General features: G+C 33.8%; 1 protein-coding gene across 1 annotated transcript; it reads right to left on the reverse strand.

The window, feature by feature from the left end:
• Nucleotides 1–8,194: 8,194 nt before the first annotated feature.
• LOC111992134 (abscisate beta-glucosyltransferase-like) lies at nucleotides 8,195–9,785 on the reverse strand. The gene has a single exon (XM_024023962.2). The coding sequence runs from the start codon at nucleotides 9,716–9,718 to the stop codon at nucleotides 8,312–8,314; it is 1,407 nt and encodes a 468-aa protein (XP_023879730.1). The 5' UTR covers nucleotides 9,719–9,785; the 3' UTR covers nucleotides 8,195–8,311.
• Between the last annotated feature and the right edge of the window lie 8,335 nt (nucleotides 9,786–18,120).

The following is an 18,120-nucleotide window of genomic DNA, read 5'->3' on the forward strand; positions in this document are numbered from 1 at the left end:
ATAGTAAGGGTTATCTAAACCTCTGTGGAGATATATCTCAGAGAAAATAAGCATTAAATAGATACACCTCTCTGCTTTAGGTATAAACTTTTTGATAGTTTAACCTACAAGCCATCGAAATTGTATCATGTCGTTTCTCCGACCTTGAATATGACACTTATCTCCTTTCTAAGAATGGATGGTTCACGCTCAGATCAGAATGAATTCTCAGCCTATTAATAATATCTCTGGAAATAGAATTTTTCCTATGGAAGGAGAAAAGGACATCATGAGCAGCACCAAAGAAAATATTTATGAAAAAATGCCCAAAGCTTTTGACACCAAACTTTGCATGTCGTTGCCATATAATATTAGGGGAACCAAACGGAATTTTGTGCTAGAGTTGAAGAAAAGTCTGAAAATAAATAAATAAAACAAGTGTTATAAAAGAACAAGAGCAAAAAAACAAAAACAACAAAAAGAGGGTAAACGTATTAAATAGTTTGGCTGCAGCTCACTCTTAATAAATGGAGTTAAGTGTGGTTCACCAAGTCCAGCGTTCTCCTCTTTAAAATTTAGAGGCTGCACATCTTTTAAGCCATCTATCCTTGACTCATAAGTGAAAAAACATGGTGATGAAGAGGGCCAATATGAAACTGAAGTAAAGGGATCCGAGAACTCAGAGAGAGTTGAGGACATTGTTCTAGGTTGTGTTTTGACAAGTTTGGTTTTGTTTCACAGTCCTGTTTTGAGGTCTAGGACAGTGATAGAGCTCTAGGTTATGTTTTGAGTTTTAACAAGTTTTTTTTTTTTTTTTTTTTTCGAATTCGGTAAGCTGAAGAGTATTGTCGATGACTTCTGGCTATTTATAAGCACACAAATTTCTGATAGGGCATGGCTGGCATACATTAATGTACCCATCACAGTGTTACTTGCGGTGTAGTACGGTGCGGTTATGCTATTTTGCAAGAGGTTTTAATGTGGTTTTTGCGATTTAGCGAACACCCCTACATAACACCCTGACTAAGTTAACTAGTCAAGGAGCAGCAAAGGGAGTGAAAAGGATGGGTCCACTAGTCAAGGAGCAGCATCCACGGGGAACTCAATTGTGCAGTAGAGAGAGAAAAGACAAGTTTGATACATTTTCATATCCATTTATATGCAGCAGAGGAAGAAAAGATAAGATTTGATGATACTAGGACCATATGGAGCCAGCTAAACCACTAAAGGACGTTATTATCAAATTCTTAAGTATGGCCACACGTTTTCCCTTTTGATTACTTATTTATTTAAGCTCAATGTTTTCCATTCTAAACATCTACTTAAGGCTTAAGTCATGCAAGTATGTAGCACCATTTCAAGTCTTTCACATATATCACTACAAAAAATTGGATCTACAACCGCATTTTTTTCCCAGGGGTTTTAAAAACGCCACTATAGGAGACCTAAAACAATGCTTTTAGAAACAGCCACAATAGGTTCACCTATTATGGCAGTTTAAAACTAGTGCTTTTTAAAAAACTGCCACAATAGGTAGAGCTATTATAATAGTTTCCAACTGCTACTATAAGTTTGAAATTTTTTTTTTTTTTTTGGTATTTTAAATGAGTTTTAGAACCACCACTATAAGTTTGCTCATATTAAGGACCTATTACAACAGTTTAAAACCGCTGCTAGGGGTTTGAAATTAATTTTTTTTTTTTGTATTTTAAATAAACTATTACGGCAGTTTTAGAATTGCCGCTATAGGTTTGCTCATATTGAGAACCTATTACAAAAATTTTAAATCTGCCACTATAGGTTTGAAATTAACATTTTTATTTTATTTTATTTTATTTTTGTATTTTAAATAACCTATTATGACTGTTTTAGAACTGCCGCTATAGGTTTGCTCATAATGAAGACCTATTACGACGATTTTAAAACTGCCGTTATAGGTTTTACATTAAGAACTCTTCTTCTTCTTTAAAATGACCTATTATGGCGGTTTTCAAACCGCCACTATAGGTTTTAACATAGCCCATAATTTAATGACTAATTGCAACAATTTCAAACTGCCGTAAGATTGCAATCATAGTCAATTTGAATGACCTATTGCATGAAAGTCACTTCACCATTTTAAAATAAAGTTCCCACTTTTACCCTTGCACAATGCTAAATTACTAAATAACCCTTACTACTTTAAAAAAATGGACCAAAATACCTAGCCCGCTTGTTTAAGTAATCACATGACCAATTCTCCCAAAATATCCACTCTTTCTCAACCCCAAAACTTCATTCTCCCTCTCTTACTCTCCACCTCAGTCTCCCAAAAATTGGAATGAGCTTGAACTCGGTTTCAAAAAAGTCTACAAAGCTCTTATAACCACTAAGATTGCAATCATAATCCATTTGAATTTATTAGCTTTATTCCTACTACAAGAACTATGACCTAATGGGACTGAGATTCTTTTCTAATGGCAAAACAAAATCCTTTGCTAAAAATCTCAAAGTGGACATTCAACTAGAGAAACATTTCCCACTAACCTTAGGGACTTACATGGAGTCACCGCTTAATTTAATTAAATGAAAAATTGAGAAAATCTCAAAGTAAAGTTGATTAATGAATAGTAAAAAATTATATGAAATATCATATAAATCAAAATTACATGGCCTTAGTCTTGAATACAATCTAGTAAAAAGATATAATGTTAGTGGAGGCTCTAGAAATTATTTCTAAAGTAGTCATTAAGAACCTTAAACTATAAACAATCTAACCAAAAAAGAACTTGAATATATCAATACCACCAAAAAAAAAAAAAAGGCAAATACATGAAGTTTTAAATTTTCCTTCTACTAACAAATTCAAAAACTAAAAAAGGGACTAATGAGACATAAAGTGAGAACTAAGAATCGTAAGATGAGAGTAATAAAGTGAGAGATAGTATAAAAATGACAATAGAGAAGAGAAAAATAGAGAATGTGAGAAAGAGACAGAGAGCAACAATGACACCTATTGTGACTATGAGCCGAGTTGGCAAGGAGAATAAAGTTGTCATGGCCGCCAAGGAGAACTCACAATCACAGTATCTTTTCTTTTCTTTTTTTCTTTTTTTCTTTTTTCTTTTTTTTTTTTTTTTTTGAGAATGATCACAGTATCTCTCTTGATAACATTTTTTAGGAAAAATAAAATTAGGGATTAATTATATGGAATGGGTTGAACAAGTTACATATTTGAACGGACTTTTGTTAAATATTTTGGTCATCTATTGTTGTTTGAGCTATTTTTACTGTTATTTGGACTATTTTTTATTGTTATTATTTGTTCTCCTTTTTATAGGAGGTTAAGGATTATGTTTAGGTGCCAATATTATTTTTGTAAGTAGGTATACAACAAAATGTCACAACAATTTCACATTTCTAAATTAGTATACCAAAAAAACAAAAAAATTAATTAGAGATTATGGTGGGCCCATGTGTTAATTGGTAAGCTAATTTAAGAATATTCTAAAAATTTTGTGACATTTTGTTGTGCGGCTAACTTTATTCTTATTTTTGTTGAACTCAAATTCTTGAAATTTTCAAATCAAGGTGTTAAATATTTGTTTTAGGATATACAAAATAAGTTAGTTTAAAATAATTAGGGGAAATTACACTTTACCACCCTAAACTATACACCAGATTACACTTTGCACCCTAAACTATTCGGATGCACGTTTTGCACCCTAAACTATCACATTTGTTACACTTTGCACCACAATATTAATTTTACTGTTAAGTTAAACAGAAATTGATAACATGTGACTTGCATGTGATTTTTGTTTAAGTGGCACAAAGTTTAAAGACAAAAATACCATCCTCACAAACAATTAAAACAAAATCTCTCTCTCACGTGAGTAACATCTCCTCCTCTCCCAAATCAAAATCTGTCTAACACTAAATCCCCAACAGCTCTCACGCATGGCCAACAGACCTTCCCTCTCTCGGCCAACAGCTCTTCCCTCTTTCTAGGCCAGCAGCTTTCATTGTTCAGTTGCTTCTCTCCCCAAATCTTGCTAAACATCTATTGGAGAATATTAAATATTTTTTTGAAGAGGGCGATAATCTATTATCATAGTCATTGCTACATGCGAAGACACATGATGAGTTTGAAAGGTAAGAGCTTATGAGAAGTTTATCGAAGCAAAGCACTCCCATATTGAAATCCATCATGAAATCTAATGATTGAATATTTTCTTCTCCGTTAGCAAAAGACAATAATCCATCATATACATCAAATTCCAAGGACTTATTATTAAATTTATTTTCTTCTCTGTTAGCCAAAGAAAATAATCCATCTTACATATCAAATTCCAAAGACTTATTATTTAATTTGTAGTCAATAGACTACAGTCCACGGATAGTCATGAATCTTTGGTGTCAAAACTGCGTGAGAGCTGTTGGGGATTTAGGGTTAGACAGATTTTGATTTAGGGGAGAAGGAGATGCTACACATGTGAGAGTGCTTTGTTTTAATTGTCTGTGTTGAGGGTATTTTTGTCTTTAAACTATGTGTCACCCAAGCAAAAATCACATGCCAGGCACATGCTATTAATTTCCGTCTAACTTAATGGTAAAACTTACATTGGGGTGCAAAGTGTAACAGATGTGATAGTTTATGGTACAAAATGTGCATTTGAATAGTTTAGGGTGCAAAGTGTAATCTAGTGTATAGTTTAGGGTGGTAATGTGTAATTTTCCCTAGAACTATTTAAACATATTTACAATTGAAATAATTAAACAGATGGCTAAATCATATCAAACTCCTTAAACAGCACTATAAATATAGGTACACTCCTTTGAACATCAAAGCACCAATCTTTTGAAGAGCTTTGATTAATACACAAAAGCCTAAATTTTTTTTCATGCGTTTCTCTCTAACTTATATCCTTGAAACTTTCAAATCTTGATAATAATAATAATAATTGTGGAGGGTAGAAACTCAAACTTATATATTGAGCCCAAAGTCCTATTTGGGGATTACTGTGTGTCCAAAGAGAAGGAACCGGTTGAGATGGAGTCCATCTGGAAGAAAGATACCTAGAAACGAAGGAGGAGTACAATCCGAAAAGGTCACCAGCGGTTCGAAAAGGTCTTACTCCTTGGATACGAATAGTCTTGATTAATCAAACGTGTGAAAAGTCCGAATGATCTTCCTAGCAACCCCAATGATAAAGATAAGCTCTGAGTATGTCTGGAGATAATAAGAACGAAGAAATATCTAAAGGAAAAGCTGCTACCACCGTATTAAATGCATTGCAGCAACTTTTCTGGCTGCGTTTATGTGGAGAAAACTCCTGAACAGTGTAACCTCAGCTACTGCCACTCACAAAAAGTTAAAGAAGATACATGACATGGCATACATTCAAGTAGGTACCCAGATGAAGAACAAGTGAACGATGGGGATGATGGGGAAGGATGCTATATAAAGAAGAAGGGCTCTTGATAAAAGGGGGAGAGGAAAATATACGATAGGAAAGGGAGAGAGGCTTTACTGTAGCTCTAAGAACTGAAATCACTACTCAATTTAACATGAACCTCTTCGGACTTCAATTCATTTCGGCTTTACGTGTATCTTTCTGCTGGTTTATACTTGGAGGTTGTAACCAATCATTGTTAATTCCATAATCAACCTAGCTCTATCATCCACGCTTTACAAATTTATTGTTTTGGGCTTGGGTCACAAATCCTAACCCCACAATAATAATAATAATAATAATAATAATAAAACAACTTTCAAATCAAAACTAGTTTTGAAGAGAAGAATAAGAGAATCTTCCTTTGCTAAAGGTTTTATATGAAAAGAAAATCTGTTCTACTCTTAAGGATTCAATGATAAAGAATTGCCCATACTATTTTTTTACTCAAATTTATTGTGTGCAATATTCTTAGTGGTTAAAAATTTGAGAGATAGCCACTTCTTCGCCTTAAGACAAATTATAATCACCTTAAGACTAGAACAGAAAAGACAAGAAAAGAAAAGACTAGAACAGAACAAAAATAAGCATTCAATTCAGGCGGCTTTGCTGAGTTTTGAAATATCAATTAGCTTTAGATTTTCCAAGTACTTTTTACCAATCACATGACTATTAAAAACAATCTGTGAACCACACTTGATGTTTAAAGAACTGCCTGTTATGCAAATCCACTGAGATTCAACTGCTAAAACATCAGAAGTCCCTACCACCTCATTATGTTGCTCTGTTTCCTTTCTTCTATTGTCATGAGTAACAGTTTCACAGTCTAGTTTTTCTATAGGGTTTTTTTTTTTTTTCAAATTCCTCAACTTTTTCAGGCCAAAAAACTACTTGTTTCATTTCAGAATTGGGCATTTACACTTTCTATTCTGTGGTTCTGACTTTGCTGAGTCTCTACAACTCGTTGTTTCCTTACAAATTCTTTTTATGTCTCTTTTCATTTCAGAATTGGGCATTTCCACCTTTTTTTTTTTTACGAAGACACATGATGAGTTTGAAAGGTAAGAGCTTATGAGAAGTTTATCGAAGCAAAGCACTCCCATATTGAAATCCATCATGAAATCTAATGATTGAATATTTTCTTCTCCGTTAGCAAAAGACAATAATCCATCATATACATCAAATTCCAAGGACTTATTATTAAATTTATTTTCTTCTCTGTTAGCCAAAGAAAATAATCCATCTTACATATCAAATTCCAAAGACTTATTATTTAATTTGTAGTCAATAGACTACAGTCCACGGATAGTCATGAATCTTTGGTGTCAAAACTGCGTGAGAGCTGTTGGGGATTTAGGGTTAGACAGATTTTGATTTGGGGGAGAAGGAGATGCTACACATGTGAGAGTGTTTTGTTTTAATTGTCTGTGTTGAGGGTATTTTTGTTTTTAAACTATGTGTCACCCAAGCAAAAATCACATGCCAGTCACATGCTATTAATTTCCGTCTAACTTAATGGTAAAACTTACATTGGGGTGCAAAGTGTAACAGATGTGATAGTTTAGGATGCAAAATGTGCATTTGAATAGTTTATGGTGTAAAGTGTAATCTAGTGTATAGTTTAGGGTGGTAATGTGTAATTTTCCCAAATAATTATGTATATAATTTTTTTTTTGTTTTCAAGTCAAGATGTTGATGTGAACACCATGGCTTACATGTAAAGCTACCACTACTATATGGTGTAATTACAATATAGTAAATAAAAAAATTAATAGAAAATTATATTGATAATCCTAATTTATGTCTATTAGATTAAGTTTGGATGGATTCTCAAAAAAAGAAAAAGGATTAAGTTTGAATGTTATGTTATAGAGAAAGAAAGTAGTAGACACTCACGCTGCCCAATTTAAGAATTGTCTCTTAGGGTACAATGGCCAATATAAGCAACTTGCTTACCTATTGCAATCCATTTGCACTTGTTGCACAAGCTAAAATTAAAGATTTAGCTGTCTTAAAAGCCTCACTCTGCCAATTAAGTTACCTTGTTTTCCTCGCTCACCCTACCTCTCTCCTTTGAGTCACACTCATGACCATAACAAGAATTCATTGACCATCTTCTTGTTTTTTAAATTTTTTATAGATAGAATAGAATTTTAACCTATGATGTCTATTTCATAATGATTATTCTTTATCATCAGGTAAAAACATTAATTAATTTTTGATATATGTATAGTTTAAACTCTGAATCTCTTATTTGATAATAAAAAACTTTACTAATTAAGTTAACTGAAATTCATAACTCTTTGAACCTAAGAATGGGGCCAAATTTACCATTGGACTAAGGCCAAATCACCTTCCATCAGATCAGTAGGCATTAGGACATATTAGTGCCTGGTACGAATCCCTCAACAATCGAGCAGTCAGTTGGATCTTTGTTCAAGTCTAGAGGAGATACACTCCAGAGAGAAGGGCCCAACCAAAACGGGATTTTCTTGTGCTTTTTCACTCTAGAATGCTTGTGAGCATTTATTCGGGCAGTTGAGATGTGGGGCATTTTATCGAACATTCGGCTTGCGTAACATTAGACACTCAATCGTCTTGGACCATGCACTATCTTCTCTTGCATAACTATAAATATTTTGTTGTTAACTGAATCTCAAAGTGGCAGCTTACAATGTTAATCAACTGTACTTAACATGCCAAAATTTACGAGTCCTTTGATTATATTTTACCAGGAGTCAACTGCACATCAAATAGCAAAGAAAAAAAGAGTCAACTGCTCATCAGAAAAACAATACAAACTTCATTTCATGTATCTTCATTATTTCTTTTCCACCTTAGTAGTACAGCATTCCTTATTCTTTTGGCAAGTAAATACAACATTCCTCCATTAATTCTCATTTTTCTTTTAAGGATTTAAGCTCCTCAATTAAGGCATCAGCATCCATATACGAAGATCCACCAACTTGAACAGCTTTCTTAGCCTTCTCTGCAAGCTCTCTAGCTCGTTTTCTCATCTCCACAACCTCATCACCACCACCCATCAACCTTTTCACTGCCACCTCCACCTTCTCCCTCACAATCAACGCTTTCTTTTCAGACTTAATCGACATCCACTCTATGCTCCCAACTTGAACTCCAATCCCCAACACATCAGTAACCAATTTCTCATTGAAGAACTGTTCAGCAGAGAGTGGCCACGTAATCATAGGCACACCACAACAAACTCCCTCCAACATAGAGTTCCATCCACAATGAGTCAAAAACCCTCCCACTGCACCATGTTCTAATATCAATAACTGGGGTGCCCACCCTTTTAGTATCACACCCTTCTTTGATTCCTTAATCCTCTCTTCAAATCCACCAGGAAGGAAATTTTCTTCATCTTTGAAGGCTTTTCCAACAACCCAAATGAATGAATGGTTGGAAGCCTCAAGAGCATGAGCAATCTCAACAAACTGTCCTGGAGCAAAACTGGGTTTGCTTCCAAAACTAATATAAAGAACTGAATTGGGTTCTTTCTTATCCAACCAACCTAAACAACTTTGGTCAGCTTGTTTGCCTCTCTCAGCCTTATCAGTAATATTTGTGTTACATAGAGAAGCTGGTCCTACAAGCCAAGCCTTCTTTCCCATCTCCTTTCTGGAAAAGTCTGCAAAAGCTGGCTCCAAATCGTAGAAACTATTAACCACAGACCCAAAGCTCTTTTCTTCATCTTTTGCCATCTTATCAAGACGCCCAGATTTGTCTTTAACAAAATCAGGAAGCTGAGACCTAGTCAGCTCGATCCGATCAGGAAGGCCCGGCACTACAAAAGGCTCATAATCTGAACCCACTTTCTCATGTGGTTCATACTTTCTTAAACTCTCTGCAACACAACCAGGGAGGCACCCACTACCATTGAAGATAATCCTTCTAATACCGAGCTCATCGAAAAGCTCAGCAGCCCCACGGTGAAACATGTCGAAGACAATGCAGTCGGGTTTGTGTTCAATGAGGAAGAGTTTGAGAGGCTCTTGGAGGACTGCGGTGTCAGTGAAAGGGGTTGCAGACATGTCAGATTCAGGTGAAACTGCACCGTCGGCATCTGGTAATTGGAGAGCATGGATGGAAATTGGTCGGCCAGAGTTTTGATCACGGAGGATGGAGTTTTGGAAGTTAAGAGCGTTTGTGGGAGTGACTATGATAGTGGATTTGGCTCCATGGGAAGCAAAAAGTCTTGCTATGTCTACCATTGGAATCTGGTGGCCTCCACCCACGAAGGGAAAGAAGAACATTTCGACTGTACGAGTTTTTGAGTCCATGGATACTTTGACTTTTGAGAGAGAGAGAGAGAGAGTATAATAAATGAGAAATCCTTGTGTTCCGGTTTTTATAGGAGTAATTCTGGTAGCGTACCCAATTACACCTATTTTTCGCAATCTTATTTGTTACAGTGTGGCTCACTGCACTTTCACTCGACATTTTTGTTTACTACTAGTCTGCTACTATTTACCGTGTGCTAAGTTATGACAAAACTGTGGCACAAAAGGACATGGTTTTAGAAATTTTCGTTTCAATGGAGATGAAAAAGCATAGGTTTAAATCAAGGAAAAAAAAAATTAGGATCAGAACTTTTCTACCACATAGTGTGGGTAATTATTGAGTACCCGAAGTAGCGTTCTCCCCCTTCTTACATAATTGTAAGTCTCACTAAGAGCATTAGCATCAGGAGATGCTAATGCCATATCTAAGAGCATTTTAGCATAAATGCACCAAATAACCACTGCATCAGGAAATGTCAAAAGGGAGTATTGCAAAAATATTTAGAATTGTGCTACAATACAATTCTAAAGGTAGAATTAAACTTATAATATTTCTTTATTCTCCATTTTCTGACTTTCTCTCTCACTTTGTTTCTCTTCTCATTTCTCTCTCCACAACGGTGTCTCTCTCTCTCTCATCACATCTCTCTCTCACGGTGGGCTATTCTAGCGTGGGTCGTGGGTTCGAGGTGGAGGTGAGACTGGGAAGTCAGATCGACATGGTATGGTGGTGATTTCTGGGTATTTTTGGGTACGTTTTCTAAGTTCATGGGTATGTGGCGGCATGTTCATGGGTTTCCGGTGTGGTTTGCAGCGGCGAGATCGGTTTGTAGCTAGGTTTGTGTAAATTTTGACTTGATTTTTTTTTGTAGGTCATCTTTTGGATTCGGAATTTGCTATTGGTTTGATTTGATTTTGGGATGAATTTTTTTTGTGGGTTCATGGTGGTGGAGTTGGGGGTTGTCATGGTGGTGGTGGTGGAAGGGAGTGGGGTTTTTATTATGGGTCATATGTGGGTTCATGGTGGTAAAGGTGGGGGGTTGTCGTGGTGATGGTGGGTTGATGGGTTTTTGGTGCCGTGGCTGTGGTTGTTGATGGGTTGATCGGCGGCATGAGTTTCTAATCGGTGGCTTGAGTTGATCGGTGGCTTGGGCTTTTGGTGTCGTGGCTGGGGTTGTTGATGGCTTGTGTGTTGCTAGAGGTTGAGTGAAAAAAAAAAAAAAAAAAAAAAAAAAAAAAAAAAAAANAAGAAAAAAAAGTTTTAAAAAATAATATTTTAATAAAAATAGAGTTTTGGGATGTAGAGGTATTGTAAAATGGGATGGTATAATAGAATTGTGGGTTTTTAGAATTGTAAAATAGAATAGCATTAGCATTTCCCAATGCTAAAAAATTAAACATTTCGATAAAACAAAAAATAACATCAAATAGGTTACCATTCAAAGGTAACAGAAAGAATGGTCCAACAATTACATGGAGTAATTCTTATTGAAATATGCACATATTAGTTTCCTGCCCCCCCAAAAAAAAAAAAAAAATCCTCATCTGTCTCCAAAGACTTCTATTTTTAGTCTCCATAGTCCTATATTCTTATGTAGAAGAGCATTCCTCTCTGTCCAAATGTGATAAAATGAGATATTCATCCTAATTTTGATATCAACGCAATCAAGGAGTTTTGAAGCGAAAGAAGCGAAAAAGAAAAAAAAAAAAAAAAAAAATACATACACACACACAATCAAGGATTTTTGCAAGTCACATCCCAAGTTATTTTGATCATTATACATTTCAAATGAAATAAAAGAATTCATTTTACAATTAATTTTTGGATTTGACAATGTACAAATAGTTACGTCATTAAAAATTTTAAATGGGGACAATAAACATAACTTTAAATTTATAATATTTAATATTAATATGAATTAGGAAATTGATTCATTTCAAATGTATGATCCAACATCCCAATAATAATTAATAGTTTTATTGATTATAAAAAAATTATTTGAAGTTCTTTTCCATATTCTTCTCAAGAAGGCCCATTCGTAAATTAAAAAAGATAATTTTTACTTTACATGGAATTTCCTCAAAAGCCACAGAGTATATCATCCCCCATTGCACCTGTTTGGATAATCTAATTTATATTAAAAACCAACTTAGGAATGAATATATTTGGCGATATGTTAGAATATCAAACTAGCTAGCTAGCTTTCACCATGCAACTTTTAAGTACCCCTGATCACTTCCCAAGTAGGAAAAGAATGATGAACATTGAACAGTGAACACTAGTATTTGAAGGTTCCCATGTGATTGAATTGATTAATAATGATATTTTTTTTGATAAACTGATTAATAATGATATCTATACATTTGTTTCGAACATTAATTAACTAGATCCTCAACTTTAGCATTTGTATTACTGCAATTTTAGAACCAATGGTTCCTTTAAGTGCCAATTATCATGCCATAAATGAATTGATGAATCATTTCCAATATTGTGAAGCCTTATGGCGGGCAATGACTTTAATGAATTTCCAATTCAAGCCCTTACTTTTTCTGTCTGCGAATAGATACCCAACTAACTTAGGCTTCTTAAGGCTTAAAATAAATAAAGCTTCAAAGGTTTTATTTGCTGAACCAGACCATGGAAAGCATTAAATTGGTTCTTATTTGAGGAAGTATGAATATGCTAGATGTAGGGAATTAACCTGAAATTCCCAACCTGTGAGAGACAAAAAATAGAGAAAACACACGCAAAAATAAATAAATAAATAAATAATCACACACGCAAGACAGTATTTACGTAGTTCGGCAATTTATCTATATTCACGGAGTTGCAAAGATTTCACTATTATTAAGAAAAAATACAAAGTGTGGCAATTCAGTTTTTCTTACATTCAAAATCTTCCATTAAAAACCACGTAATATTATTTGGGTTGGATCAGGTCGTCAATTGGATCAAACACAACTAGGTTCCACAAAAGCCCAACACTAGATTGCTACTTGCTAGTCCAATATAGAAAAACCCATTGCACCATATAACAATGCCTGAGTAAATTGAACCTTTCCAGCAAAATGACATTTTTCTAGAACTCCAAGGTTCAATTCTCTTCACAATTCTATCAAGCAAGGCTTACAGTCATTATAATACAGCTTTCCAGAAATCAAAGCTAGGAACACCAAGGCATACATGTAACCAGAACCATATGCCTTATTCAGAAAGAATAATACTCACGATTAATTAATTCTTGATTTCTTATGTTACTGCCAAAATCACTCTTTAATGGATTAACTTTCAGCATTCACAACAAATTATTTAAACTTATCCAGCACCTCCCTACCAATTGTCATTGAAGAGTGGATTACTGCAGAAATGATAATCATGGTCATCACCAATCAAAGCATAAATGTGTTATCCTGTGGCAATTGGCATATATGAAAGCCAGATTACATATTTCCTTTCATAGTTTAGTATTTTTAGGTTAAGGTTGTGAATGCATGTTTCGTAGAACTTTTATAGGAGTAATGCTATGTCCATAATGTTTTTACTGCTTCTTATTAGCCCACAGCCACAACTAATATAATTATTTTATTCACCATAATAACTTGTCATTAAAGATTTGCTGTGAAGATATTATAAAGATTTTGTGAATGTAGCACTACTCTTAAAAATTAAAGTTAATTTAGAGTAATGCTACATGCATAACATTTATACACAAATTCTAACAACTTGTCATTAAGGATTTACTGTGAAAATATTATAAAGATATTATGAATGTAGCACTGCTCTTAAAAATTTAGAATAATGCTACGTGCATAACATTTATACACAAATTTTAAGTAGTAAGTTATTATTGGTTCAAATTTAAAATCCCTACTAAATTTTTTTTTTTTTTTTTTTGCTTAGCAATAACAGTTTGGCACATTATTAAATTTATTATGAAAAATGTTGTACACTACCGTATATCTTACTTCACTTACTATAATATCTTATTCCACTTGCTATAATCAAGATATTTTATTTTCAAAAGGGTAACATAATAAGTAGGAGCCAACATGTGGTGCATGTGCTCTTAACTTGACTACCCCAAAAACCAGATCCTGTATAATCACAGATGTATCAAAGTGGAACACATCTTCTAGCCAAAAAAATCCTAACAATGTTTTGATTGAACACTGAGAGAAAAATAAATTTTGCAATCCATAACTTCAATATAATTAAAAGAGAGACAGAGAGAGAAAAAAAAATATGAACTTGAACTTTTGTTTTTGATAATTCGAAAAGAGGAGATTTGCAGTGGTGCTCATTGCCGTCCACTTATACTCTATCATGCATGACATGAGACACCAACACAATAATAAGATTTGTCATTACTCAAATCTACAATTTTTAAATTAGCAGGATATGATGAAATTAAAGTTATATTGACAACTTTGATCAATCAAATGATATAATTATTATGTTTGATGTTCGAACAAAGATCGAGAAGATCAAAAGTTTGAAGTTATATATTGGAACCTGGGTCCAAACCTTAGCCGAATCCCATGTGGGCTGATGGTATTTCCGACGCACCAGAACATTGTCATTCTCAATTATTCACTATTTCAGATTATATATATTATTAGAAATCATTAACACTTAGGTGCTAAGTGGGTGTGTGAGTCGGAACTTGGAATTTAGATGCAAAGTGGATATGCAGGATTGGGTAGGTGAGAGGATATATGCAGAAAATAATGAACCTCTATCAAGTTCCAATTCAAGATAATTTTTTCATGAGTTCTCATGAGTGACAGACAGCAAGAATAAAGATAAAGCATAAGGCATGCAAAGTGAGTAATCATTTTGTTTCTTGAAAAGTAGCCACTCTTTTTCACCTAGGAACTTTCTGAATGTGATCGATTTGGTAATGCCAGGTATATTTCAACATTTGAACTATATCTCGAAGATCTTAATTAACTATTTTGGAAGATCTTTTGGACACCTTTTGGTTAGATTTTTTTCCTTAATTAAATACTTTCATCTTAATCTTAAAATCTAAGCGAGTAGTTATCTGATAATATATTTCAAGAGCTTTAATGATTTGATGAAGAAAAACTTGTCATAAAGTTGGCCAAAGTGTAATCTTATAAATTGGCATCTTGCAAATTGCAATATCAAGTGGCATAAAAAATGAACTTTAGTAGCAGGTAGAACCATTATGTGCACATTAATTACTAAAGAATCACAAAACAGCTTCTAGATATTTTTTTTTGATGGGATAGGACATGTTATATTGATATAGATATAGCATTATATTGCATGCAGAAAGCTTCAAAATATAGCCAACCCTTTACTTTCTTTAATTTTAATTTTGCCCTTTTTTTCTTTATTTTATTTCTTTCAGCACATTTTTGTGTGAGAGTTTTGTACATGTTTGACCAGTTGAGATGCTTAAAAGAACTTGACAGTGAAAGAGCATTAAAGCATTTCTTTTTCAATTTTAAATTAGTAAAGAGAAAAATAGGTACCTGATAGGACATAATGACAAGGGTTTAGTCACCGTCTACTCAAATTCTTAGTAATGGCCGCACATCCTGCATTTTTTATTGGAATGATGGTCATGTAATCTGGCTTTCATATATGCCAANAAGGTAATCTTTTTTTTTTTTTTTTTTGAGACAAGACATGAAGACTAACCTAAGATTACCTCTACTGCCACCTCACTTATATATACACCCCTCACTCCCAGAAAAATAAAAATCAAACTTGTAAGATTCAATTCTAAAGTCTAATGTCTAAACCCCTCAAACTAATAGAATTATATAAGTGAGGCGAATGAGACATATGTAAAATCAATGCAAATGAGACATGTCTCATGTGCATACAAGAGTTTTTCCATCTTGCCTTATTTCATAGGCCAAAAGAAGAAGAAGAAAAAAAGACGTAAAAATATATATTTGTTGTGTATACGTATGATTTATGTATAAGATATTTGTTACTTGTATTTGTATAAGATACATAATAATATAGTATATATCTATACTATCAATAACATGATTCTTTGTTTGGGTTATAATATTTTTCGTACTATAATACCCTTAAACAAATTATTAAACCTGAGCTCCTTCCTTTCAAGAAATCAGTACCTACAGTCTAACCACTACGCTAAGTCCTTGTGGTCTGTCCTTCTAGACTTTTCCTTTCTAGATAGCGTTTTAATCTTCAGACTCTTCCGTTTGTTGGAGTTTGTTGCAACAGATTCTTGCTAGGTTGTACATCTAGATATTTTATTGATCCTCAATACATGTATAAATACTCAAACAGAGTAATGTATTAGTGAGTTGAGCAATATACCAATTTCATTCAGTCTCTCTCTCTTTCTCTCACTCTTTCTCTCTCACTCTTTCTTGATTTCTGTTATTCTGCCATTGTTGTGCTCATCTCAAGCTTTACAAATTTTTCAAGAGCAACCCACTACATCTGTAAGAGCAAACCCAGTGATTGATCTCACTAATACAATACAATGCAAGCCAATTACTTACCTAATATTGATATTTTGATGAACTTAAGCGGACTCCAAGAATTTGACAACAATTTCAGTAGAAACCCACTTCGTTCTCCACATGCATTCTCTTATCTTGTACATGTTGCAGGATTGGTAAATGACATAATATAATTGTTTTAATTTAACTAATTATTATTAGTCTCTGATGTAGATTTTTTTTTTTTCAGACTTTCTCCGAGTATCTAAGAATGGACCATTCAAATGCAGGATTATGGGACATTACAAGAAAAAAGACTTAATACAACAAAATAAGTCATTGCAATAACAACTAATGTCCTTGTAATAGGTGTTATTGCAACGATAAAAAAGTCGATCCAAGCTGTTGTAATAAACTCCGAGACAATAGGTTTATGCAACACTAGATTTTCGTTGCAATAAGTACCACATATTGTAATGATTTATTTTGAAAATCTCGTTGCAATAGGTGTTGTTGCAATGACAAAAAAGTCGATGCAAGCCGTTGTAATAAACTCTAAGGCAATAGGTTGAAAAAATCTCATTGCAATAGGTTGATTTTTTTATTAAAAAAAAAAAATCATTTTCTTGAATAATAATTTTTTCATTAACCTGTTTTGCAATTCAAAAACCATATCTAGGAACTATACTAACAATATAGTTTGATGTGAAATAAAAGATTACCTATTGCAACAACATATCTTAATGTATAAAAAGAGTTACCTATTACAACAACGCATTTCGATGTAACATAATAATTATTGCTACAATCTCATATTGATGTAATAAATTTAAGTTACCATTACAACAAAAAACAACCTAAAGATGCAATAGTATATATATTACCTCCATTATTTTTTGTTGTTGCAATAATACTTATGTATTATGTCTTTTTTCTTGTAGTGGGAAATAACTGCACAAGGAGAGCTATTAGGTTTTAGTTTCTTTGCGGGTCGGAAGTTCTTAGATCTTGCCCGCACGGTTGTCAATTACCACCAGCGCGGATGGTTTGTGGGGGACCTGCTAGGCCAGGTCAGAATTCATCCGAATCTAGGTGGCCAACTCCTGGCAGAATTGCCGTTTGAACCTATCCAGTCCAATGATGCCCAGATGCTACGTGAAGGCATCATGTGTGACGTCAGTCATTTTAGGAGAATGGTGGCATTGCTAGTTATGAGTTGCTTTCCAACCGAAAATCCAAATGCTCTGCTATCGATGCCTTTCAACCTTTTTTTTTTCTCCCATCTTCACTGTTGACTCTTGTTGTTATTCAGCGTTTCAATTTTTTCATCCTATATTTTACAGTGCTGAAGATCGCGTTAAATTTATCCACACATTGGAAAACTATAAATCGTCAAATGAGTCAGTTTTCTATTCCCATTTTATACTTGAAGATGAGGAAATCTATGGTTTTTGAGAATGGTGGGATAGAATTAATTATAGGCCACTTTATAAGGTCTATACCCATGGGATTGAGCTTCATCATTTGTTTGACGATGCTAATGGATTACCCCATTACATTAGATGTGCCCATCATCATTTTTTGCAATGGGTAAACTTTTTTTTCTTTTCTATGAACTTGCTTTATTTATTTATTTAAATTGCCTATTATTATACAAATTTGATAACCACTAAATTTTGATGTTTAGAATAATAGAGATATCGTAGCCATGCAATTGCGGATCAATACATGCACGCGTGGTATCCAGGATATTGTGCAAAGATGTTGGATGCAATCATTAGAAGTTTCCATGGTAGATGGTCTCATCTTCCAAAGACCTTTGAATATTATTTGATCCAGGAACCATTTGGGTATTAGGTCATGCCATGACATAGAAGTTAGAGTTCTAAATTATATAATTTACATTAAAGTATTTTGCTTTTGTATTTTTTTTAAGAAAGTTTTTC

The sequence above is a fragment of the Quercus suber genome, unplaced genomic scaffold (assembly GCF_002906115.3).
Source record: "Quercus suber isolate HL8 unplaced genomic scaffold, Cork oak 2.0 scaffold_341, whole genome shotgun sequence".
NCBI lineage: Eukaryota > Viridiplantae > Streptophyta > Magnoliopsida > Fagales > Fagaceae > Quercus > Quercus suber.

What these genes read in the sequence shown, in the direction of transcription:
- LOC111992134 (XM_024023962.2), bottom strand. Translation starts at nt 9,718, where the DNA reads ATGGACTCAAAAACTCGTACAGTCGAAATGTTCTTCTTTCCCTTCGTG.